This window comes from Desmodus rotundus, chromosome 6, assembly GCF_022682495.2.
Source record: "Desmodus rotundus isolate HL8 chromosome 6, HLdesRot8A.1, whole genome shotgun sequence".
Classification (NCBI taxonomy): Eukaryota; Metazoa; Chordata; class Mammalia; order Chiroptera; family Phyllostomidae; genus Desmodus; species Desmodus rotundus.
The window spans coordinates 132702403-132729172 of record NC_071392.1 but is presented as its reverse complement, the minus strand read 5'-3'; the positions used below and the strand labels follow the sequence as shown (position 1 = coordinate 132729172).

General features: G+C 41.1%; 1 protein-coding gene across 8 annotated transcripts in view; it reads right to left on the bottom strand.

Moving 5' to 3' along the window:
• CFAP61 (cilia and flagella associated protein 61) overlaps nucleotides 1–26770 on the bottom strand; it is a 354209-nt gene that overhangs the window by 214219 nt on the left and 113220 nt on the right. For all 8 annotated transcript variants that reach the window (XM_045194437.2, XM_045194441.3, XM_053927357.2 and 5 more), the window contains 4 exons: nucleotides 17797–17894; nucleotides 13114–13188; nucleotides 8656–8834; nucleotides 6862–6901 (listed from right to left, as the gene is read on the bottom strand). In XM_045194437.2, coding sequence (XP_045050372.2) covers nucleotides 6862–6901; nucleotides 8656–8834; nucleotides 13114–13188; nucleotides 17797–17894 — 392 coding nt within the window. The remainder of the gene's footprint in view (nucleotides 1–6861; nucleotides 6902–8655; nucleotides 8835–13113; nucleotides 13189–17796; nucleotides 17895–26770) is intronic.

Genomic DNA, 26770 nt, shown 5'->3' with positions numbered 1-26770 from the left:
GAGGAAGTGCCCACTGACAGTCTGGTCTGATCTTGCATAGAGGCACCTCAGCAAGCAAGACAGAATACTGGAGCAAACAGACCAGGGTGTATAGCACTCAAGTAATTGGTCAGGGACAGTTCCAGACACTAGAGCTAGAAAGCCACAGGAATGAATCCCAGGAACTAGAGAGCCATGGGATAGAAACACCCAGTAAGAGAAGGAAAAAGTACAGCAGTTGAAAGTAACCAATTACAAGACTATTTCCCCATAGTGTACAGTTTTTTTCTTCAAAAACCCTACACAGAACCACCCGGGTAGGAACTGGTCTGAGCTGGGAACTGGCCTCAGCTCAACTGCTTCCCCTCCCCCTCACTCCTGAGGGACCCTGCTTTCAATAAACCCCTTGCTTTGCTATTAGCTTGCTGTCTTCTCATGGTTCCTCAGTGGCTCTGATCTCACAACCACTCTGCCTCCTACAGAGAGAGGGCACCACTTTTGAGTCTATTTGAATGACCCTTGCCAGGTCCTGGCTACCACTGAGCCCATTTCCATGGGGAGGGGGAAGCAACTCAGAGGACTGAACATTCAAAGTGGGAGAGCTGAGTTAGACACAACCTCAGGGCTCTGGAGGCCCCACCCACTGGTTACTAGAAACTCCGCCCTGAAAAACTTGATGAGGGCTCAGCATGTACAGCATCTGACATTGGCTTGCAACAGAAAACCTCTTGGGATGCCCTAGACTAGCAAACAAATGGCCAGCTTACATAAAAATCAGAGCAAGACCCAAGAAGCTCCACATTCAGTACATCAGAAACTGATCACACCAAGCACAATAAACTGCAGAGGCAAACCATACTTTTTTCTTTTTAAATGTTTTCTGTATTTTCACTTTCTACTTTATTTTTTGTTATTTTCTTTTCTTTTGGGGGGATCCATATCCCTTATTCTCTTTCCTATTCTCACTCTATTTTTCTCTCTTCTCTGTTTTCATTCTTTTTTTCCTGTTTTTCCTTTCCTACTCTTTATTTTAGTTCAGCTTTCTTTTTTTCTTTTTCTATATATTTATTATTTTTTACTATAATTTCTCTTCTTTTACTTCTTTCCCTTTATATTATTCTCATTTCTGTTTCTTGTATCCTTCTCCAATTCTTTTTGTTTCTTGTCTTTTATTGTTCTTTTTTCTATTTTCTTAATTTTTTCTTTGTTTCTTATGGGGTTTTTTGCCTTTTTCTTTTCTGATTCTTTTTGTTGTTATTGTTTGTTTCCCTTTTTTGTTGAGCTGTTTGTAGTTTTGTTTTGTTTTGTTTGCTAAGCACCTGTACAAAATTTGCATCCCATGGTCCGGGTTGAGCCCCATAATCAACCAGCCGAAAGGCTGAGCTATCCCACAAACAGGACAACATCAATCAAGAACCAGTTACAGGAAATTAGAGATTGCAGTGAAGTTGGAGTATTTGTCTTCCACCTCTTCCCAGAACCAAACTGAAAATAAAACTAAACAGGGGAATGTACACTTGAAATAAACAACCAAACATTACCTAAAGAGGAGACACTTAACTAAGGATGGGCAGAAACCACCTCAAGACCAGTAGAAAGGTCAGGGACATGGCAGGGGCCGGCACTGTTTTCATGGGTGTCAGGCCAAGGCTGCGGTTCGGCTGTGGGAGCTTCCACCTGAGAGGAGCGAAGCCTGGACCCCACAAAGGGCTCCCCAGCACACAGCACCAGTGCCAGGATAACCTGCCCATGCAGCATCCAGTTGTGAAAGGCTGTAAGGTTTTTGCCTGCCGGAGAGAGACACAGCCTGCTGGAGACAAAAGGCACTTTTTCTCTCTTTTTTTCTCTTTCTGTTTTTCAAGGGGCCAACAGAAAGGATTCACATGTGCAACCACTCACTTTGGGCTCAGGCAAAGGGAGGGCAGTGTGATCTGGACTTGTGCAAGGAGAGCCTAGAGTTAGAGGTTTGGGGGAAAAGTGGCTGCTGGGTTTCCACTGCTAGGACAAACCTCCATACCGCAGAAGCCATTTTTCTTGAGAAGAGTAGCCCCTTCCAGGGTAAAAAAATTACCCCACCTGTGGGAAACTGCTCACCCCACCCTCTGGATCCTTCTAGCCCCATCTGCTGGAATCTCACTCACCCACCCTGTGGAATCCAGCTTGCCGCCCCACTCCTGCATCTTTTTTTAAATTTATTTTTTAATTTTATAATATTTTTCTTTCTTAGTTTTCCCCACCTGAATTTTATCCCCTGCTGAGGAGACAGCAACATAGGGAGATTCAGAGGTGTCAGAGACTGGCTTTAGGATACGGTCATTCCACATATTTTCTTGGAAACCAGACTGGTGCTTCCCCCTCATGGGATAGCTTAGGAACACCTCCATTTGCGGCAGACCCAAACTCTGGGATCTGGAGCTTCTACCCACTTTCCACTAGGGGCTTTGCTCTGCTTATTTTAAGGGAATAATCCAGGATACTCAGATGGGTGTTAGGGGGATGAGGGAACACACCCACCATCTTCCCTGAAGTCTGAATGGCACCTCTCACAGGAGATCCAGGGGACCCATTCTTCTGATTCCACCAGAAGCCCTCTTAGAAACAGACCAGTCAGTGGCAAGACTAAGACTAATGGCAGGACCACAGGCAGAGGAAGGGGAAGACATATCCTGTGGTGCCTTTGGTCATTAGTTGACCCACCCTTGGACCCTGTGCTATTAAGCCAGCCTTAGAGCAGCAAGGCCCAGCTAAAATACAGCCAAGCCTGAAGGACAAAGACACAAACTGTGGATCACTTGTAACTTCAAACAGGCTGCCTGTAGCTAAACACAGACAGCATCTGACATTGGCTTACATCAGCTTCAGAAAACATCAAGTCATATCCAGAGGAAGAGTACAGAAGGCAAGCACTAAACTCTACTGAGATAAAACCCACTTGAATCTTTTCCCTTTTTCTCTTTCACATACCTTTTTATCATCTTTTTCTTTTCAATTTTTTATTTTTCAATATTATGTTCTTTCAAATCTTGTATATTACTCTTCCCTTTTCTTACTTCATTTTGCCTTCCTTCTCTTATTTTTTTAAATTTTACTTTTCCCTTTCTTTGTTCTTTTGTGGTGATTACCTGTTTCTATTCCTCACTCTCACTGTTTTTCCTCCTGCTATCCTCTCATGACCATTTTTCTTTCCTTTGTTCTTCTCATGCACTTTTTTATTATAACATTCTGTTTCTCTTTTCACTTTTATTATTCTTTGCATTTCATCATCGATATTGTGTTGTTGTTTTGCTTGTATGGGTTTTGTTTTCTGTGTTGTTTCTTTTTCTGTCAGTACCTGTACAACAATGTATAAAATGTGGTTGGACTTACAGCCAAGGTAGGTAGAAACATGTTGCCTCCTTTCAAAACCAAAAGAAGGACAACAACACATTTAAAAACAAAAAACAACCAAAACAGCCAGGAAATTGAACTGTATGGAAGTCTGACAACCAAGGAGTTAAAGAAGAAACATCCATTCAGACTGATAGGAGGGGTGGAGCTGGGCAGCTGGGGTGGAGAGGATGCACGGCAAGGTGGTGGCTAAAGGACCAGGTGGGCAAGGCAGTGGCTGGCAGTCCCACATTTGCGTGCAGATAAACTGGGATGAGCAACTAGGGAGCGAGACAGACTGCACAACCCAGGGTTCCAGTGTGGGAAAAGAAAGCCTCAAAACCTCTGGCAGTAAAAACTTGTGGGGCTTGCAGCAGCAGGAGAATCTCCCAGCCTTACATGAGAGTTCATTGGAGAGATTCACAGGGTCCTAGAACATACACAAGCCCACCTACCTGGAAATCAGCAGCAAAAGGGCTAGTGTGCTTGTCAGTAGTGGGAGAAGTGACTGAAAGCAGGGTGAGAGCTGCATTGTTCCCTCTCTAACCACTCTCCCACATACAGCACCAAACACAGTAATGTGGGCTGCTCTGCCATGGCAAATTCTTAAGGCTCTGCCTCTTATAACATAATAGGTATGCCAAGACAAAGAAACGTGGCCTAAATGAAAGATCAGATCAAAACTCCAAAAAAAGTACTAAGTGACGAGGAGATAAACAACCTATGCGATTTAGAGTTCAAAATGTTGCTAATCAGAATGCTCACAGAAATGGTTGAGTATGGTTGCAAAACAGAGGAAAGAGGGGAGGCTATGCACAGTGAATTAAAGGAAAATGCACAGGGAACCAACAATGAAGGGAAGGAAACCAGGCATTAAATCAGTGGTTTGGAGCAGAAAGAAGAAATAAACACTCAACCAGAATGAGGAAAGAAGAATAAGGAAGTAAGAATTCAAAAATATGAGGAGAGGCTTCGGAACTTCCAGGACAACTTTAAACTTTCCAACATTTGGATCATAGGGGTGCCAGAAGGAGAAGAGGAAGAGCAAGAAATTGAAAAGTTATTTGAAAGAATAATGAAGGAGAACTTCCCCAATCTAGCAAAGGAAACAGACTTCGAGGAAGTCCAGGAAGCTCAGAGAGTCCCAAAGAAGTTGGACCCAAAGAGGAACACACCAAGGCACATCATCATTAACTTACCCAAGATTAAAGATAAAAAGAGAATCTTAAAAAGCAGCAAGAGGAAAGAAGAGAGTTACCTAAAAAGTAGTTCCCATAAGACCATCAGCTTATTTCTCAAAAGAAACCTTACAGACAAGAAAGGGGCTGGAAAGAAGTATTCCAGGTCATGAAAGGCAAGGACCTCCATCCAAGATTACTCTATCCAGCAAAGCTATCATTTAGAATGGAATGGCAGATAAAGTGCTTCTCAGATAAGGTCAAGTTAAAGGAGTTCATCATCACCAAGCCCTTATTATATGAAATGTTAAAGGGATTTATCTAAGAAAAAGAAGATAAAAAATATGAACAGTAAAAATGACAGCAAACTCACAGTTATTAACAATCACACCTAAAACAAAAACAAAAGCAAATTAAGCCAACAACTAAAACAGGAACAGAACCACAGAAATGGAGATCACATGGAGGGTTATCAATAGGGGAGTGGGAGGAGGAGAGAGGGGGAAAGGTACAGAGAATAAGTAGCATAAATGGTAGGGGTGGGCAGGATGGAGTGGAGTGAAGGGGGGGAAATGGGACAACTGTAATAGCATAATCAATAAAATATATTTGAAAAATAAATAAATAAAGATCATGATTAAAAAAAGAGTGTAAAATATCTTACTAATAATTTTTCAATCTGATTACATATTGAAATGATTAAATTTTAGACATATTGAGTTAAATAAAATATATTATTAAATTGGCGTTCACCTGTGTCTTTTATTTTTTTTAATGTGGCTGATGGAACATTTAGAATAAGTACTTACTCGGCTCAATTTCACTGTGTGTTGTACAGTGGTGACCCAGACTGTCTGTGCTCCACACATCCCACTTAACCCTCTGCCAGGTGCCTGCAGCCTGATCTTCCCAAAGCTAATTTGTCCCTTTGGGATCTGGCCTCCTCCTGAACCCTGTGAAGGTATTACTTGTGCTAATGTAAGACCCTGGGGACATTTGTGCAACCCAAAGGAGTGAACCATTGTTTGACCTATTCTTCCTTTTTTCCAGCAAAGTAACACAGCTCCTTTTGGGGACTTTAGTACCAAGTTATTGAATACTGGGAGCTGAAAATAAGGACTGGCTTCCAAGTCCCAGCGGACTTCCTCTGGGAGGAGACTATAATGAGTTGCTTTGACTCAAACCTGAAGTTCTATGAATGACATAATGAAGGTATTTTGTTCCTGTTTCCCCATACCCTGAAATAAAATTGAATTAAAAATAAACATGTCTTTTAATTTTTTAAATCCAGCATTGCTTTTGTAATGCTGGAGATCTGCCTTTACATGTTCTTCAAAATAGAAATGAATAAACTTAGTGGAATTAGTTTGAGGCATCTCTGAGGGAAATCAACTGTGTTAATCCTGTTTTAGGGTAATCTACATTGCTTTATGAGTTTCAAAATGCCTTAAAATTAATTTAAATATATGATGGAAAACATTATTGCAAAATTTCATTATATTAAAAATGAGGAAATACAATCTATGATCACATACCTTTCAGGTAAGAAAATTAAACTGTATTTGTTTTTTGCTTCAGGATAAAGAATATCTGGGCAAAATAAAGAAGTAGATACTTTGCTAGTAATTAGCCAACTGAAGAAGTACAGTTTTTAACTGACGGGCCAGCATGGAAAAAGCTTTTAAAAAAACCCATTCTATTCTTCGGTTATCTTTCTTCCCCACTTTCTTCTTTTCAATACCCTGATAAAAGGTTGGTTAGAATCTCCATCCCTTGACAACAATGAAACAAAAATGGAGAAAGAGGCCAGGACTCCCTGAATTGGAGTGTCTTATTTGCACTTAGGATGTTTGCCTGGGGGGAGCCCCTCCTACACAGCAGGCACTAAGGCAGGACCAAGCAGAAAATCAACAAGTACTCACTTTCCTATCCTCACAAAAGCAATGTAATGATCTCAGAATTTCTTGAGCTAATGTAATCTATAAAGTAATAAAATAGTCTAATTCACTTCAGTGTAATTTCTGACATTTTCATGTTATACTAGCATTCTATTAATGATTTGATTCTTAAAAAAGATAACACTGGTCATGCTATGTCGAAAAGAAATTGTGCATTGAAATAAAACTATTAAAACAGCATGATTGAAAAATTAACAAAAGTGACAATATTTTCTATTTTTAAGAGTTCATGACATGTCAGTCATCCTTATTATCAGAACACTGAAACAGATGAAACTGCTACATTCATAGCATTTTAAATGTCTGGACAATGAATATGGCATTTCGCTTTTCTAGCTTACAAAACCAATTACGTTACTCAAAATTCAGCATGTACTTACAGGAAAGAGACTGAAAACAAAATTCATAAAGTCCAATGACCTGTAAACAGAACAGTAGGTGTTGTCACTGACTTGCAAGCAAATCAGTTCAGTATATATTTAAGATTTTTTTTACCACTTTCTCCCCCTCAGGCAGTGATTAGCCAACCACTAGTCAGAATCTGTCTGGCTGAACTTTAATATTAGTTGCACAAGTCATAAGCTTCATACATCTGTAATAAAGTATTTTTCTAGAACTGAAGGTACTACTATTGCAATTAATAATCTCTGCACATTCAAAAAGCAAAACAGTCACTATATGAACATGATCCCACCCTGCCTTTTTGGAAGAGAGGAGGGGGAGGGGCCAATGTGGGCATATTATAAGCTACTCTGATCTTTTTTATATGCAAAAGATATACCAACTGCAGATGTATATTCACAGGCAAACCATAGTGGGCCACTGAATTTCTGTCTGAAAATTCAAAAATCACATTCCAAGCATAGTCATATCTGAATGCACAGGGGAAAGTAAATACACACAACAAATTTAGAAGGGTTTATAGGCTTTTTAGATGTCTACAATATAATTAAAATAAAAGGATTTCCTTTTTCAACCTTCCAGATGTCCAGGGAAATTTAAAATTTAAGAGGAAAAAAGTGGAAGCAAAACATAGTTCTAAGTAAGGCTAGGAGACTGGGAATGTGTTTAAATACATCATCTAAAAGGAAATATCCAGCAGTGCTCTTGGTCACCTAAAAAGATATTACAGAACATTCCAGTATATCAAATGACCCAGTCTATTCCTCTCAAAATGGTGGAGTATGTGGGCACCCTAAAGAAGGTGTGGAATCTAGGTATTGAGGGCAGGGGTCCATGTTCAAACTACAAGGGGCAGCAAGTACTGAACACATAGGTGTTCTGGAGGGACAGGAAGTGGGATGGTTCAGTCATCTGTGTTGGCACCATGACTCCTCCTTCCAACAGCTGCCCTAGATTGTTGTTTGGTGTTCCACTAGCCCTTTCTCAGATTACCTTTGGGTGAAGCTATAGCCCCAGATCCTGCGGGGAGCATGAGGTAAGGGACTAAGCTGTCTAGCCTGGCCCCTGCCATTGGATCAAGAAAGAGCACATAGCCTGATCAGGCCCAATGGGGCTTTGGCTGGAAAGCTAAGCCCAAACCACAGTGTCCTCTTCATGAGCTTTTGGTGCAGAGCCTGAGTCAACTGTCCACTTTTTAACCCCAGATGGAGAAAATGCTGTGAGAATGGGGCCAGCAGCAGAGGACCAGAGCTGGGAGGTGATTGAGAAACTTGGTCTCTGATTTGGTTATATAAGTCCTCAATCAAGCCATATTGAAAATCAATCCTGACACTGGACTTATCCTTTGTTATGTGAGGCAATTATTCCATTTTTTAAAATCTAGATTGAGTTGAATTTTCTATTACTTGCAACAACAATAACAAAAAACAAAACCTCCAGACAAGCAGCACCTAAATCCAAAGTTTCTCCAAAATGAAAACTTTAGAAAATGGGGAGCAGCACACAGTTACATAAGTGATCATTTTCCATATCCCCAACTGTGATGTACATGAACCAGACCCTGGAAGGCCCAGTGCTATCAGCCTACTCAAATTTTATGGACTGGAATCTCTGGGAATGGGGCCAAGGAACCTGTGCTTTTAAAAAAGCTTCCCAGGACCTTAGTATGTGTGGCTAGGTTTGGAAACCACTGGCTCTGAAAGATTAAAATGTTGGGCCACCAACACCATAAGTGCCTTACCATGATAGACAACCTGGGGATCAATACTTGCCTTGCTTCATGTTTCTCATCAATACAAAACAGCTGAATACAAAAAGCAGAAGAGGCTCCCATGTAGATGGGGCGGAAGTAATTAGTCTCCTCAGGCAGTGAGATGGATGCTGAGCTCAGATTAGTGACACAGTAATTGGTATCTTCAGTATCTAGGACTTGACCAAGATTTCCCAAGCCCTAGAGGAAGGAGAGAGGAGGAACTGCATGAGAATCCTATTCATTTTCTGCAATTCAATGGGCTAGTGGTCACATCATCTCTACATTTCTAGGACAAATGTGACTATCTCACCTGAAACAAATTATCCTGAGCCAGGCCTAGTTTTAAACATTATGTTCTTAATAAGATATTAAAAATTTATAAAAAGGACTGAAACAAGTTCTCCCATGAAGGTAAAAAAAAAAAAAGGTTTCAGTTGGCCTTTGATATAGGAGGCACATTTTAATTGCATCACTGGGTAGAGGTTAGAACATAGTAGTATTATATACATGTTAATTCCACAAACAAAATACCTCTGTCCCCAAAAGTGTTTTAATTGTTTGTGCTACAAGAATTTTTGGATCTTGGGACTATTCAGGTGGTTTGGTAGTAAGGTGGAGCCCGGGAGGTCCAACTGCCCATAGCCACCAGGAAACTTAGCACTGAGTCCTTTCAGCCTCTTTTTAGGATATCTAAGAAGATGTTATAGCTCATTTAGAGGAAAACGATTCTTTCTGAGATCCTTTTTGGAGTTCTTTTAAATCAAAGTAACACATGCATGTAGTAAAAATTAAAATAATAATTGCACTAAAAACTTAAAAAGAAAAATCAGGAGCTCCCTGACCCCCCAAGTTCCTCTCCCCATTGGCTAGCACTTTCAACTTTCTCATTTCTTTTGCTATTTACCTCTATATTTCTGAATATGTGCTTATGCTGTTATTTCCTAATTCATCAGTGTTTAAAATTCCTTTTTGGATGTAACCCCCTTACAATACTCTCTTCCCCATATCTTATCCCCTCATCCTTCAATATAATTATAGCACAATTCATGGTTAAAACAGTAAGTATTTACATTATTATGAATATGTAGGTATCGCTATTACTGGGGAAAGAAGTGTGATTGATATAACTGTGTTCTCATCTGTGTACTTTGTTTTGATTCTCTTGGTTTCCTATTTTTTTTCACATGTTTTGTCAGATTTGTTACATGTTTGTCAATATTATTTTCCAAACAACCAAGCGTTTGAGATAGTATATGACTTCTTTTCGTCTCTCCCCTTCCTGTGATCTAGCCTTGCTCACCTGCCAGCTATACTACCTGCATTCTTGTTTTACAGCTTCTGTTTAAGTTCCAGGTCTTTTCTTTATCTTCTTTGTTCATGGTTTATGCCCTTTTATTACTAGGGCACTTTTCTAGCTTCCTAAAATCAACCATGCTTGGTAGGTAGCAAAAGAGTCAATAGCTAACAGGGCACTTCATAGGGGGATCAAGTACAGACCTGGCATTTCACTGGGCAGTCACTCCAGGGACATTATCTGGATGCCTTTTCTGTGGGCCTATCAGGTTTCTGGGGGAATTAAGTTCTCCAATCACCTACCTGAGGCACTTGGTAGGCAAAATGGTGGTCTCCAAAGATGTGCATGGCCTAACCCCCAAAACCTGTCGATGTTACTTGACAGGGTAAAAGAAACTTTGCAGATGTTATTAAATTAAGGATTTTGAGACAAGGAGATTATCTTGGATTATCTGGGTAGGCCCAAATCATAAGAATCCTTCCTTGTAAGAGAAAGGCAAGGGGGTCAGAGTCAAAGAGAGACTGGAAGATGTCATGTTACCAGCTTTGAAGATGGAGGAAGGGGCTACATGCCATGGAATGCAAGTGGTTTCTAGAAGCTGGCAAGGGAATAAATTCTCTCCTAGAGCCTCCAGTAGGAATAGGGCCCTGGCTGCACCTGTTTGGGTGTCTGACATCCAGAACTGCAAGTCAATACATTCATGTTGTCTTAAGCCACTAAGTTTGTGGTAATTTGTTGTAGTAGCAATAAAAAACGAACAAACAAACAACAACAAAAAAACTAATACAGAGACCTGACTTTTGGCATTTGGATAAGATGCCGGGAGGAGAGGTTCAGGGGTTACTCCATTTGAAATAGAAAATTCCACTTATTCTTCTATTTTCTATGTTCCCTATTATACAGCCTCATATATGCAATCTGAACCTGAATTTGGAGCTGCTTCTGTTCAATCTCTCCAGAGAATAATCATCTGGTTGTTTCACCTGGGAGACAGATGACAAGTTAAGTGCTGTCTGCAAAGAACCTAGTGCCCTCAACCCTCCAGAGCAGATAGTCAAGCAGACCCCATGTTTCAGACCAGTCCTTGCCCCATCTTCCACAGAAGCTCTAGGTCCCGAGTTTCACCTTTCTCAGCAGTACTAAGCCAGGGTAAACTCCACCATTGATTTTCTTCACTTGAAACATTTTAAAGTGCTCATCTGGCAACATATCCTCTCCCAGTCTCATTGTCTTTGTAAATATGGGACCTTCTTATTCCTTTACTGTCATCTGTCAGTTCAGTGTTCTTTTTTTCCCCAGAAGGAAAAGGAGATAAACATGGGAAATCCCTTCACCTTGTTGACCCAGATGCCCTCTGGGGTTCCAGAACTTCAAATGCAGTGAGGGCTGTTCTGTGCCCCCACCACATCCTTGTTTGGGTTCCCAAAGGATTGGTTACTGTTTCAGAAATATTGAAGAGAAAACTGCTCCCCTCTGCTGTATGTCTGACTTTCTCCTTCCCAAGGCATGGGGTGTAAATGCCTTAATGTGGGTTTCCCTAGAAGCAAACTCAGAGTTAACTTTATTTGGGGAGCAATAACAGGAAATTCTGTGAGGGCAGTGGGGAAGTGAGGTGAGGAAGGGAAGGACACCAACGCAGAGTGTTTAATGAGTGGATTACCACTGTGGACTCATTTCTGCCAAAATCTCTTGGAGGCCATGGAGTACCCCGTAAGAGGCAAAGGAGCTGGGACACTGATTGTCCAGCTGACTTCAGTCATTAGCTGATGGGAGCATTAGGGGAGCAGCCATCAGCTTGCTCCCCTAAAGATTCTGACCTGCCTGAAGGTACAGCAGCAGAGAAAAACCAGGCACTTCAGGGTACTGAGGAATGAGCAGTGCCAGAAGCGTATGGGTAGGGGTCCCACGGTGCATGCTGAAGTGAGATTCAGAAAATTGACCCTGTGCCTGCCTAGTGCACTCTGTTTCCAGCAGCACATCCTGCTCCAGGATCCATGCATTCTCATCTCCTCCATGCACTTAGTCCAGGAGGGCAGACACTGCCCTAAGGGTGAGGCCTGCCTACAGCTAGGTGTGTACATTTGATTCACTTGGAGGAAGTATTAAGTCCATTTTTGTTACATATCCAAACTTTGCTCTCAAGGTCAGGTTTAGCCATAATTAAGTGGTATTATTATCTCTAGCTGACCTCTGTAAAGACCTAATTGCTCAGTTCTGAAGAGGAGAGGGAAGCAATAATCTTTCTTCCCTCAGAATTCAAGTATCTCAGATTAATGTTCAGTGCATTTGTCCCAGGACCTCCATGGAGATGACTCCATTCCCTGTTCCCTGTTCCCCCTTCAAGGGCTCTGTAGATTTGTGGGCTGATTCATTCCAAGTCAGCTGACCTAACAACAAGAGGCACTTGGGAATCCACTGGAAGTTTGGAACTGTGCTCATCACTGGGGGACGAGAATGTCTGATTATATCAATCTCCCACTTAAAACCTTCACTGCATTCCTCTGCTCCTTAGGAAAAGTTCAAAATCCAGAGCATGGTGCACAAAGCCCTGCCAATTTCTACCTGAATTCTCAGGTTTCCAGCAGGAAACAGACCATATATACCAATGGAGTGGATAAAGCCGGTTTAACAAATGACCATGTGTGAAGGTGTATGTAGGGTGAAAGAAAACCAACAAAGATGAGGAAGTCCCCAGGGATAGCAACTGGCAGAAGATGCTACCACCCCTTGGCCTCAATCTGTCACAGGAAGGAGCAGTTACTAGAACCAAGGAAGCAGATGAATGACATATAATACATATTAAGTGTGTGTATGAGAGTATGTATGGACATATGATACATATAGTTGCAAAAAATTCTCACAAATGTTTTGTCCCTACAAAATGTTTTCTCTGTGGACAATGGGGCAAAAGAGAAAAACTCTAATTACTGAAATTTTTGTAAATAATTTATGTAGAAACTGTAAATTCTAGGTCTGAGCTGTGCAAGACAATAAGGATTAATCACAGTAAAGTAAAAGTTAATCAAGGGAGGTTTTGTGGAGTAAGCCCTAAAGGAGATGGCAGATGTAAACTTGTAGAGAGACGCAGGGAGCCTGGAGGAGAAAAGGTCACAGACTCAGGTGGCAAGAGTGAACCATTTGGGGGCCAACCAGACAGCACACAAAGCCCCGCACAAGCCCTACCTCTATTTCACTAGTAGTACCACTTTGGACCATTGGTGAAAGTTCCTCAATTGCGGCTTCTTCTGTGATTTTCCCCTGCAAACAACAATGGCAAAACACAGGAATTAATCAACTCCCAGAGTGGCCAGAGCCTGAGGTTTGAAGCAAACTGCCTGGGTTCAGATCCTGGCTCCAATGCTTACTGGTTGTGTGGCAGTGAGAATGTTATGGGGCCTCAGTTTTCTCATCTGAATAAAGGAGTTAAGAGCATCACTTACCTCATAAGGTTATGAGAATAAAATAAGGATAAATAGGTAAGATAGGTATTTACTTAGCACAATGCTGGCACTCCTAATTCTCTGTAGATATTAGTAATGATAACCAACATAAAATACTTTTACCCTCCTGTGCAAACTGAAAGCTGCACTAGGGTTTTAAAACTGCTTTAGTGAGGTATAACTGGCATATAGTAAGCTGCACATAGTTAAAGTGTACCTTCTGAAAAGTTTTGACCTTTATGTATGCACCCATAAAAATATCACAATAAAAATAATGAGCATACACATCACTCCTAAAAGCTTCTGTGTTTCTATGTGCCCTCCTCCCACCCCGTGCCACTCTGCGATCCCACGTAAGCAATGATCTGCTTTTTATCATTATAGATTATATGCTGAGTCTATACATGGATCTTCTGTTCTGCTCCATTAATTTATTTGTTGACCTTGACATCATTACTACACTGTCTTAATTATAAGAAATTTATAGTAAATCTTGAAATCAGAAGTGTTAGTCCTACAACTTTGTTCTTTTTCCAAAGTTGTTTTGGCTACATAGGTCCTTTCCATTTACATATGAATTTTGGAATCAATTTTTCAATTTCTATAAAATTTTCTCCTGAAATTTTGACAGGGATCACGTTAATCAATATGGGAAAAATGGACATTTTCCCAAAATTGGCAATATTGAGTCTTCAAAACCATGAACACGGGATATCAGGATATCTCTCCAATTATTTAAGTCTTATTATATTCTCTCAGAAATATTTTGTATTTTTCAGTATGCACAGGTTTTAAACATCTTTTGTCAGATTTATCTCTAAGTATTTTGTACATTTATACTATTATAAATAATATTTACATCAATTTCTATTTGTTCATTGCATACTAATTTTGCATATATTTAGCACCTTGCCATAGTACTTATTAGCTGTTTTGTAGATTCTAGATGATTATCTTCAAATAAAAGAGAGTCTTAATTCTTCTTTTCCAATCTAGATGCCTTTTATTTCTTTTCTTGTCTTTTTCACTGGCTTGAACCTTTAGTACAATTTTGAATAGAAGTGGTGAGAGGATATTCATGCTTGGTTCCTGACCTTGGTGGAAAGTATTCAGTCTTTTACCATTAAGTATGATGTTAGCAATAGATTTTTCTAAAATAACTACCATCCAATTGAAGAAATTCTCTTTATCACTGTTTTTCCACTATTTGATTATGATTGTATGGTATATTTTTCTTCATGTTCCTTGTGCTTGCTATTTGTTGAGCTTGTGACTATGGGTTTATTGTTTTCATAAAATTTAGAATTTTTTTAAAAATATATTTATTGATTATGCTATTACAGTTGTACCATTTCCCCCCCCACTCCACTCCATCCTGCCCACCCCCCTCCCTTCTACACCCCCCCCCCATAGTTCATGTCCATGGGTCATACTTATAAGTTCTTTGGCTTCTACATTTCCTACACTATTTTTACCCTCCCCCTGTCTATTTTCCACCTATCATCTATGCTACTTACTCTCTGTACCTTTACGCCCCTCTCCCCCTCCCACTCCCTTATTGACAACCCTCATGTTCTAGTTGTTTGCCTAGTTTGCTCTCGTTTTTGTTTTATGTGTGGTCGTTAATAACTGTGAGTTTTCTGTCATTTTTACTGTTCCTATTTTTGATCTTCTTTTTCTTAGGTAACTCCCTTTAACATTTCATATAATAAGGGCTTGGTGATGATGAGCTTCTTTAACTTGACCTTATCTGAGAAGCACTTTATCTTCCCTTCCATTCTAAATGATAGCTTTGCTGGATACAGTAATCTTGGATGTAGGTCCTTGCGTTTAATCTTGGGTAATGTAATGATGATGTGCCTTGGTGTGTTCCTCCTTGGGTCCAGCTTCTTTGGGACTCTCTGAGCTTCCTGGACTTCCTGGAAGTCTATTTCCTTTGCCAGATTAGGGAAGTTCTCCTTCATTATTTGTTCAAATAAGTTTTCAATTTTTTGTTCTTCCTCTTCTCCTTCTGGCACCCCTATAATTCGGATGTTGGAACGTTTCAAGGTGTCCTGGAGGTTCCTAATAAGCCTCTCCTCATTTTTCTAAGTTCTTGTTTCTTCATTCTTTTCTGGTTGGATGTTTCTTTCTTCCTTCTGGTCCCCACCATTGATTTGAGTCCCAGTTTCCTTCTCATCACTATTGGTTCCCTGTACATTTTCCTTTGTTTCTCTTAGCATAGGCTTCATTTTTTTCATCTGTTTTTCGAACAGATTCAACCAAGTCTGTGAGCATATTGATAACCAGTGCTTTGAACTGTGCATCCGATAGGTTGGCTATCTCTTCGTCGCTTAGTTGTATTTTTTCTGGAGCTTTGAAGTGTTCTGTCATTTGGGCCATTTTGTTTGTTTGTTTGTTTGTTTGTCTTGGCGCGTATGTTACTTTAAGGGGCGGAGCCTTAGGTGTTCACCGGGGCAGGGTAATGCGGGTCTCTGCTCTGTGATGCTGTATGTGGGGGAGGGGCCGAGTGGGAGCAATGGCGCTCGCCTCACTCTCCTCCAGATTTCAATCTTTCACTCCGATATCCACAATCAAACTGGGCCTCTCTGGTGCTGGTTCCTGAGTAAGTGGGCCTGTGCACACTCTAGGCCCCTGTGGGTCTCTCCAACAACCTCTCCGGTGAGGCTGGGAGTCTCTCCTGCTGCCGCCCCATTCCCCAGGGGCGCTTTCAATCAGAGGTTTGAGGCTTTATTTCCCCGAGCTGGAGCCCCGGGTTATGCGGTCTGTTTCGCTCCCTGCCGTACGTCCGGTTTATCTGTGGGCGCATGTGGTGCCGCAGGGTGCTACCCGCCGCTCTGCCTGCCCCGTTCTCTGCCACTCTGAGTCTGGCCCTCTGGGTTTATCTGTGCAAATGTGGCGCCGCAGGGTCTGCTAGTGCTCGGACTGCCTGCACCATTTGTCCCACACTCCGCCAGTCTCAGTCCCGCCACAGCCACGTGAGTCCTCTCCACCCCGGTGCCCGTCTCCGCCCCTCCTACCAGTCTGGATGAATGTTTATTTTCTATTTCCTTGGTGTCTGTCCCCCTTGCTGTTCGATTCTCTGTCAGTTCTGGTTGTGCGAGGAGGCGCAGTGTGTCTACCTACGCCGCCATCTTGGTTCCCCGGCAACATTTAGAATTTTTTTAGTTATTACTTCTTCAAATGTTTTTGTTCCAACCTTTCTCTCCACTTTTTTCAATGAACTCCAATTACATACGTATTAGATACCTGAAGTTATCCCACAGCTCACTGACACATTGATCTTTTTTTAAGTTCTCATTTCTATTTTAAGTTCACTAATCTTTTTTATTGCAAAGTCTAATTTGTGATTAGTCTTCTAGCCCTAAGGAAAGTGCCTGACCATTTTGAGAGCTCAACCTCTGTGCAGAAACTAAGTCAGCACTTGAAATACAACATCTAACCAGCTACCAATGGTCCTTTTGTGGTTTGTAGGATAAGAAATGCATTTTCCATAGAGACAATATGAAAATTAAGAGGATAAGCCAGGTGGCCTAGAGCTAAGATAAATGTCCTCCTTCCTTCTTCTCCCCAGGATTTTCTTTGCATCAGCTGATGGGCAAGGAGAATGTTGTTTTGTCTAAGATTGAAAAGTAGAAATGAAAGCAAGTCGGGCACTACACCTGTCCCCCATGCTGGGCTCAGGAATGGGTTCAAGGCCTAGCTGGATGGAGGAGTCAGGAGCACCAGAAGCTGAAGGAGCTGTGTAGTGAAATGCACCCTGGGAGTCTGGCCATGCACAGTGCTGATGAAGAACCAGGCTGACAGTGTCAGCCCAGAAGTGAGCCCACGGCCCCCTTTGGTGTAGGTCCCTTTCTCTAGGTAAGGACTGCAGAAGCAACACAAGCCGAGTGCTATCAATGTCGCCCTGGCAGCAGAAGGGGGAGGGGCTCCTGCTGAGGCCAAGTCAGGACAATGGAGCTAATAGCTCTCCAGGAAGCTGTGTGGACATCACTGTAGTCCACACAGCTTCCAATTGCAGGAAGGAAAGTGCTATATTATTTGAGTATGTGGATACTGTGTCAGTCTCTTCAGAAAGTCTGAACATTTTAACTGGGTTTAAGTGAGCAGCTTTATGGACCTCAGCCTCCTGAAATCAGGGAATGGGTGAGAAGGAAGGTAGAGAAGGGATGAAATTCCATTCTGAGCTGTATTCCTAAAGATAGCAGTGAGGCTCCACCATGTCTATTACAAACACACAGCCTCTGTTTCCTCTGGCTTGATCTCTCCTCGACCTTAGTACTCCCAGTGCTAGTCAGGCCTTTTTGGCATCAGAAGTTAGAACTTCTCAAATAACCTGAACACCAGAACCACCCGCAACTGTGACCACCCAAAGAGCCCCTAGGACCACCCCATGTTCCGGGCATGGGTGAATGATCTCCGTTACCTGAATACTTTCCCGTTTTCTGCTCTCTGGAGTGATAGGTTCCTGTAGCTCCTCAACTATTTTCTGGGAATCATGGCTGCTACTCCTGAGCTCAGCATCTTGAGAGAGAGAGAGAGAGAGAGAGAGAGAGAGAGGGAAAATAGCAGAAAACAGATGATAAATATCTGCAGAACCACAGGAAATTGGAAACACCATAGTCATGTGTTTCTAAATTACAATCTAAAGAATTATATTGCAGAGGGCAGCACCATGAGGGGGGAAGAACAGGGTCTTCACAGCCCACCCCAATTCTCACCGCTCCATGCCTTCATCCACATGATGGAGATAAAATGATGATGAATGCCAGAGATTGACCTGGGCTGGGCCTGGCATCCAGGAGGCCCTAGACCTCTGCCAGTTGCCATGTGATCCTTTCATAGAATCTCCCTTTGAAGTTTACAAACAACTGATTATCAATTTCCTGGATGGCAGGCTTTGGGATGATTTTAAGATAGAATGTGGAAAACACTGCAATTAGCTACAAATGAAGGACAAAGATTAGCACAAGGGCTACTTTGAAAAGATTGTGAACATGTAGTCTGACAGTGGCCAATCTTTTCACTTTTCTACTCTCTAAGCAAAAAGAACTGGAATTGAGCATGATTGGTTTAATATGTTCTGGAACGTTAATAATCAGGGTAGTGTTCATGTATTTAAGCTTCACTGAAAATAATAGTAGAAAAACATTTTTCCCATTTTGTCTCTAAAGCTCCCCCCCTTCAGCTTTCTTTCTTCTTTCTTTCTCTGTGTCCTTCTTTCTGTCAGACTCTCTTCCTATTGGTCTCTCTTCCTTTCTCCCCCTCCCTCCCTGTCCCCCCTCCCTCTTTCTTTCTCTCCAACCCTCCACTCCTGTTTTTTCTCTTCCCCATTCCCCCCCTATCTCCCCACTCCCAGGCCTCTGCTCTGGCTCACCCTGTGCCTGCTCTGCTGGGGATTCTCAGCCATGACATCTGCTCTCAGGCTTTGGGCCTTAGCTTGGAGCAGCTCTAGGACACTCTGCCAAGCGGCTGTCCCTCTCTGGAGTGCTGCCACAGATACAAAATGGACCCTGGCTCTGCTGGAGGCTCTAGAGATGCTGCTGCCATCTTGGACTTGCTGCTCTGTCATCTTGTTTCTAACCTTTCCAACAGCCACACCAGATGCCGCAGGGCCAGAGGCAGCCTAGACCCTCTCTGCTTCCTCCTCTCTCACTGTTTTCTTCTAGCACCAGCCAAGGCAACTGCCCCTGCACATGCCTCTCAACTCTATGTTCCCAGATTACTCATACCCTATATCTGCTTCTGGCAAAGATATAGGCGAATGAATGGAATGAAATTCTAAGAGAAAAATTAGATGCCCAGGGAAGTGTAAAGGGCACATGTGAGGAGATACATCATATTGCAGGTACAATGAGAGCCAATTGCCTCCAATCATTACAAGTAGCTTTTTGGAGGAAAAAAAAAAAGATACAGGAGTGAAGGACACTGAATACACTTTTCTGAAGGAAGATACTTTGTCAGAGGGGAGGGAGTTGGGAGCTGGGTGAGAAGGGTGAAAGGTTAAGAAAAGAAATAAAAGAAAGACTCCAGTGGTAACAGGCAACAGAATGGTGACTGACAGAAGGAAGGCCAGGATAAGGGAAGGTAGGAGAGGGTAAAGGGAGGATAAATAGTGATGGAAGGAGACTTGACTTAGGGCGGTGAACACAAAATACAATATACAGATGATTCATGTATAATTGTATACCTGAAACATACATAATTTTATTAACCAATGTCACCCCAATAAATTCAATAAAAAATGAAAATTAAAAAAAATAAAAGATACTTTAGAGATCAAACCCTTGTCTGAGGTATCATTGGCAAATATATTTCCCCACAGAATTGGTTCCCTTTTCATTTTCTCTTTATGTTTGTCTGATGTTTTCTTTAGCTGTGCTGAAGCTTTTTACTTTGATGAAGTCCCATTTGTTTATTCTTCCCTTTATGTCCCTTGCTCTAGGGGACATATCGGTGAAAATATTGCTGCATGGAATATCTGAGATTTTCCCGCCTATGTTCTCCTCTAGGACTTTTATGTTGTCGCAACTTATATTTAAGTCCTTTACCCATCTTGAGTTTATTTTTGTGTATGGTGTAAGTTAGTGGTCCAGTTTTATTTTTTTCCATGTAGCTGTCCAGATCTCCCAACACCATTTATTTAAGAGGCTATTCTTACTCCATTTTATGCTTCGGCCCCCTTTGTTGACTATTAATTAACCATAGATACATTCTGGGCTCTCTATTCTGTTCCATTGATCTATGCGTCTGTTCTTATGCCAGTACCAGACTGTTTTGATTATAATGGGCTTATAATATAGTTTGATATCACATATTGTGCTCCCTCCTACTCTGTTCTTCTTTCTCAAAATAGCTGTAGCTATTCAGGGTCGTTTATGGTTCCACATAAATTTTGAAATGTTTGTTCTATATATGTGCAATATGCCATTGGTATTTTAATAGGGATTACGTTGAATCACTAGTCATCAGAGAGATGCAAACTAAAACCACAGTGAGATACCACTTCACACCAGTCATAAAGGCCATCATAAACAAATCAATAAACAAGTGCTGGTGAGATTGTGGAGAAAAGGGAACCCTAGTGCACTTTTGGTGGGAATGCAGACTGGTTCAACCACTATAGAAAATAGTATAGAATTTCCTCAAAAAACTAAGAATTGAACTGCCTTTTGACCCAGCAATTCCACTGCTGGGATTATACCCTAAGAATCCTGAGACACCAATTCAAAAGAGCCTATGCACCCCAATATTCATAGCAGCACAATTTACAATAGCCAAGTTCTGGAAGCAACCTAAGTGCCCATCAGTAAATGAGTGGATCAAAAACCTATGGTACATTTACACAATGGAATTCTATACAGAAGAAAGAAAGAAGGAGCTCCTACCGTTTGTGACAGCATGGATGAATCTGAAGAGCTAATTATGTTAAGTGAAATAAGCCAGGCAGTGAAAGACAAATACCATATGATCTCACCTTTAAGTGAAACCTAATCAACAAAACAAACAAGCAAGCAAAATATAACCAGAGACATTGAAATAAAAAACCAACTGACAGAAACCACAGGGGAGGGGTGTTAACAGGGGAAAGAAAGGGAAGGGCCATCCAGGAACATGTATAAAGGACCCATGGACAAAAGCCAAGGAGGGTAGGATTGAGGGTGGGAGGTGGGGGAATGCAGTGGGGAAAAAATGGAGACAACTGTACTTGAACAACAACAAAAAGATACTTTGGGGAGAATAAAATGTACCATGTCTGTAGTTTCTGAATATACCCTGCTTCTTGCAAAACTTTCCAGATAGTCAACATGGGGTTTCCCGCACTCTCATGATGAGAAAAGCAGCACACTTTTTAGGTTATTTACTTTATTATTGAAATATAACACACACACAGTAAAGTCTGTGAACATGTATCTATTCCCATAAAACAACCACCCAAATGAAATCTAAAGAATTTCTAGTGCCCAGAATCTTCCCTTCTCATCCCCCTGTCTAGCTAATACCTTCTTAATGGTAGCTGCTCTTCTGACTTCTACTGTCATTGATTCATTTTGCTCAGCAGGAAACTTTCTGGAGAAAAAATATATCGATAACTCTCTATTCTTAAGTTGCACTTTATTTTTTTAAAAGACAGTCTTTTCCTATTTTAAGTTTTCAATGTGAAAAACTACAAAAAACAAAACTAAAAGAAAACAAGCCCTTCATTGTGCATATATTTCTTTAATAATTAGGACAAAATTACTAAGATGCCAGAAATCTTAAAACTATCAACAACTGAATCTAAAAAAACAAACTAAGCAAACAACTAGAACAGGAACAGAATCATAGATATAGAGATCATTTGCAGGGTTATCAGCTGGGAGCGGGGAGGAAGGAGAATGGGGGGAAAGTGCAGGGATTAGGAAGCATAATTGTTAGGTACAAAACAGACAGGGGGATGTTCAGAATAGTATAGGAATGGAGAAGCCAAAGAACTTATATGCATGACCCATGGACATGAACTAAGGGGAGGACTGATGGAGGGAAGGAGGCAGAAGGAGACAAAAGGGGAAAATTGGGACAACTGTAATAGCATAATGAATAAAATATATTTTTAAAAAAGAATGGATTAGATTTGCAATGAACTAATAATCCTGGTGTCTTTACTGCTTGACAGCCTAATGTTCATGAGACAATTACCAACTACAACTACTAATTGTCTTGGCTAAACTGTCATGGGGTGTTGCACTTTATTATTAAGCAGCTGCCACGCTCATCCCCAGAGGTGGCCGCATTTCAGAACTGGGAAAAGTGATGCTACATCTCTTTCCCATTTCTCTGGGGTTTTGTGAGGTTTAATTAGTTAATTTTCACAATGTGCTCTGACATCCTCAAATGTGAGGTACTATGCCAGGGAAAAGTCAAGGCAGTGATATTATGTAACACACAACTAAAATTATAATTGCAGCTGCAAATTTAATTGTTTTTTATTGTTTGTATCATCTACATAGCTTAGAAGTCATGAACTAGTACTTTATTCTAGTGAGAGTGAAAGCAAAATTTGCTAAAACTTTTAAAGTGAGACTGTTTATATGAAGTGGGTTTACCACAAAGCTAATAAAACAGGAGGTTCATGTTCCTCCCTAGTATAGGCCCCTTCCAAGGTACAAGTATTGTATTCACAATTTTGCATTCTTTTTCTTAAAGAGGACTCCAAACTGTATAGACTTTAGGTTCCACAAGACCCCGGTCTGCCCTGATCTTTACTAATAGGAGTAATATGTAGGGAAAGCCAAGTAAGACATTTTGAAGGCATTAGGAAAAAATATAGTATACAATCTAGTGTTTTTTATATTTATTTTTTTTTATTTTTTTGGATATATTTATTGATTATGCTATTACAGTTGCCCCATTTCCCCCCTTCACTCCACTCCATCCTGCCCACCCCCTCCCTCCCACATTCCCCCCCTATAGTTCATGTCCATGGGTCATACTTATAAGTTCTCTGGCTTCTACATTTCCTACACTATTCTTACTCTCCCCCTGTCTATTTTCCACCTATCATTTATGCTATTTATTATCTGTACGTTTCCCCCTTCTCTCCCCCTCCCAATTCCCTATTGATAACCCTCCATGTGATCTCTATTTCTGTGGTTCTGTTTCTGTTCTAGTTGTTTGCTTAGTTTGCTTTTGTTTTGGTTTTTAGGTGCGGTTGTTTATAACTGTGAGTTTGCTGTCATTTTTACTGTTCATATTTTTTATCTTCTTTTTCTTAGATAAGTCCCTTTAACATTTCATATAATAAGGGCTTGGTGATGATGAACTCCTTTAACTTGACCTTATCTGAGAAGCACTTAATCTGCCCTTTCATTCTAAATGATAGCTTTGCTGGATACAGTAATCTTGGATGTAGGCCCTTGCCTTTCATGACTTGGAATACTTCTTGCCAGGCCCTTCTTGCCTGTAAGGTCTCTTTGGAGAAGTCAGCTGACAGTCTCATGGGAATTCCTTTGTAGGTAACTGTCTCCTTTTCTCTTGCTGCTTCTAAGATTCTCTCCTTCTGTTTCATCTTGGGTAATGTAATGATGATGTGCCTTGGCATGTTCCTCCTTGGGTCCAGCTTCTTTGGGACTCTCTGAGCTTCCTGGACTTCCTGGAAGTCTATTTCCTTTGCCAGATTGGGGAAGTTCTCCTTCATTATTTGTTCAAATAAGTTTTCAATTTTTTGTTCTTCTTCTTCTCCTTCTGGCACCCCTATGATTCGGATGTTGGAACGTTTCGAGATGTCCTGGAGGTTCCTAAGCCTCTCCTCATTTTTCCGAATTCTTGTGTCTTCATTCTTTTCTGGTTGGATGTTTCTTTCTTCCTTCTGGTCCACACTGTTGATTTGAGTCCCAGTTTCCTTCCCATCACTATTGGTTCCCTGTACATTTTCCTTTGTTTCTCTTAGCATAGCCTTCATTTTTTCATCTAATTTGTGACCAAATTCAACCAATTCTGTGAGCTTCCTGATTACCAGTTTTTTGAATTGTGCATCTGATAGGTTGGCTATCTCTTCCTCGCTTAGTTGTATTTTTTCTGGAGCTTTAAAGTGTTCTGTCATTTGGGCCATTTTTTTTTTTTTTTTGTCTTGGTGCATCTGTTACTTAAAGGGGCGGAGCCTTAGGTGTTCCCTGGCGCTGTACGTGGGGGAGGGGCCGAGAGGAAGTAATGGCACAGGCTCCACTCTCCACCGGGTTTCAGTCACTTGCTGTGCTACCCACAATCAAATTGGGCCCCTCTGGTGCTGATTCCCGAGTGGGTGGGCTTGTGCACGCCCTAGGCCTCTGTGAGTCTCTCCAAGGACCTCTCCTGTGAGGCTGGGAGTTTCTCCTGCTGCCGCCCTAACCCCCATGGGTGTTTTCAATGAGAGGTTTGAGGCTTTATTTCCCCGAGCTGGAGCCCTGGGTTATGCGGTCTGCTTCGCTCCCCGCCGTTCTTCCTGGTTTATCTGTGCGCCAGTGTGAGGCCTCAGGGTGCTACCCGCTGCCCTGCCTGCCCCGTTCTCCGCCACTCTGAGTCCAGCCCTCTTGGTTTATCTGTGCGCAAATGTGGGGCCACAGGGTCTGCTAGTGGTCAGACTGCCTGCCCTGTTTGTCCCACACTCCGCCAGTCTCGGTCCTGCCAGGGCCACGAGAGTCCTCTCCGCCCTGGTGCCCATCTCCACCCCTCCTACCGATCTGGATGTATGTTTATTTTTTTATCTCCTTGGTGTCGGACTTCCTTGCTGTTCGATTTTATGTCAGTTCTGGTTGTGCAAGGAGGCGCAGTGTGTCTACCTATGCCGCCATCTTGGTTCTCCTCTTTATATTTATTTTAAATATCAATAAAAAATCCCAACAAGATTTTTTTGTGAAGTGAAATTAACTGATTATGATAGCATAAAAATGGAGAAAAATGTAGTAAACAAAATTTTAAGAAATAAGAAGAGTGGGTTAAATTTCCTAATGAATATTTAGACATTATAAAGCCATTTATTAAAACAGCTTTATTGAAGTAGAAATAGAACAGAATGAAGTCCAGAAAAGTACCATACAATTATGAAATGTTAATATACTTTAAAGGTGGCACTTTGAATTGGGGAAGAAAGAATAAGCTACATGATCACCAGTGCTGAGTAACCATATGGGAAAAAATTAATTTGAGCTCCTATGTCATACAATATACAAATATATTTTGCAGATAAGTTAGCAGCCTATTTTTTTTTAGTTGGAAATTACTAGAAAAAAATATAGGAGAATATTTCTATAATCTTGGGGGTAGAAAATTTAGTCCTTAAAAATGCAAAACTCAGAAGTCATAAAAGAAAAATAATGAACTATTTGCCCACATCAAAAGCTAAGAATTCTACCAAAAGTACCCTAAGAATGTTTTTTAAAAAGCAGAACTATATGGAGAAAATTTTCAACACACATAATAGACCCACAATTGAATTCCAGTTAAAGAGAACCATCTCAAGAGGCAAAGGACATGAATGGACAGGAAATGTAAACATACAAAAGTATCCAACTTCAATAATATTTGAAGAAATAAAATTGAAACAATAATATCTCCTTTCACATCTATCATATTGGCAAAAGTTAAAAATGCTGGCAATACTATTGAAGAACTAGGAAAAGGTCTAGGCTGCTGGTATGGCCATGTTTGGTGGCAATGTCAGTATTCCCAAGCCTAGCAAGAACAATCCTGGAAATATAGTCTGAAAACTTTTGCAAGGGGCCCAAGGAGACATGCACAAGAATGTTTACTGTAGCATTGTTTGCAGTAACAAACCTGTGGTAAAAATTTAAATGTTCATGGAAACTATGGAAAAAACTTAAATGGACAAATGTGGTACATTCTATACAGTGGCTATACCCAGAAGCAAAAAGATGTGTCCTGGATATATTAACATTATTAAATTTCAAAGAGTTGAGTGGAGAAGCAAATTTCAAGGCATTACATATCCAAAAAGACATTATATATTGACTCGTGTAGCTCAGTTGGTTGGGCATCACCCCACAAAGTGAAAAGCCACCTGTTTAATTCCCATTCAGGGCACATGCTTGGGTTGTTGTTTATTCCCTGATCAGGGCACATACAAGAGGCAACTGACCAATATTTCTCTCTCACATCAATGTTTCTTTCTTTTTCTTTCTCCCTCCCTTCCCCCTCTCTAAAAATAAATAATATAATTATTTTTTAAAACTGCCATAAAGTGATAGAGTCTTTTCTATAAATACAAGGACTTCATATAAAAATATAAAAAAAAAAGTCTGGATGAATACATACTAAAGTTTTAACAATGGCTATTTCTAGGGGGGAGAGTTGATCAAAACAAACTCTAATTGCATTATCCTAATTTTTTAAAGGAGAACAATTAATGTTCAAAAGGAATGTCTAATTGTAAAAGTAAATTTCTATAACTTCTGGTCAAGATGGCAGCAGAGCTAAACATGGCTCACCACCTTGCACAATCACATCAAAAATACAACTAAACTATGGAACAACCAGCATTCTGAAGAGAAGTCCTACAACTACAGAATTAATAAAGAAACCACATCGAGACAGGTATGAGGGGTGGAAGCATGGAATGGGCCAGCCCCATACCCATGTGTGGCAGACAAAAATTGGGAAGGATATCTCAGGGGTGATGGGTCCCAGCCCCACCCCAGGTTCCCTAGCCCAGGGTTCCAGTCCCAGGAAAATAAGACTCCATAACTTCTGGCTACAAAAACTAGCAGGGATTGAGACTGTGGAAGATGAAAACTGCTTGAATCCCAGGCAGTTCCTATTAAAGGGCTTGTGTACAGACTTACTCAGACTCACTCCCTCTGAGTTATAGCATGGGGCAGCAGATTGAAAGGCATCAGAAACATACAGGGAGGAAGTGAACTGTCAGG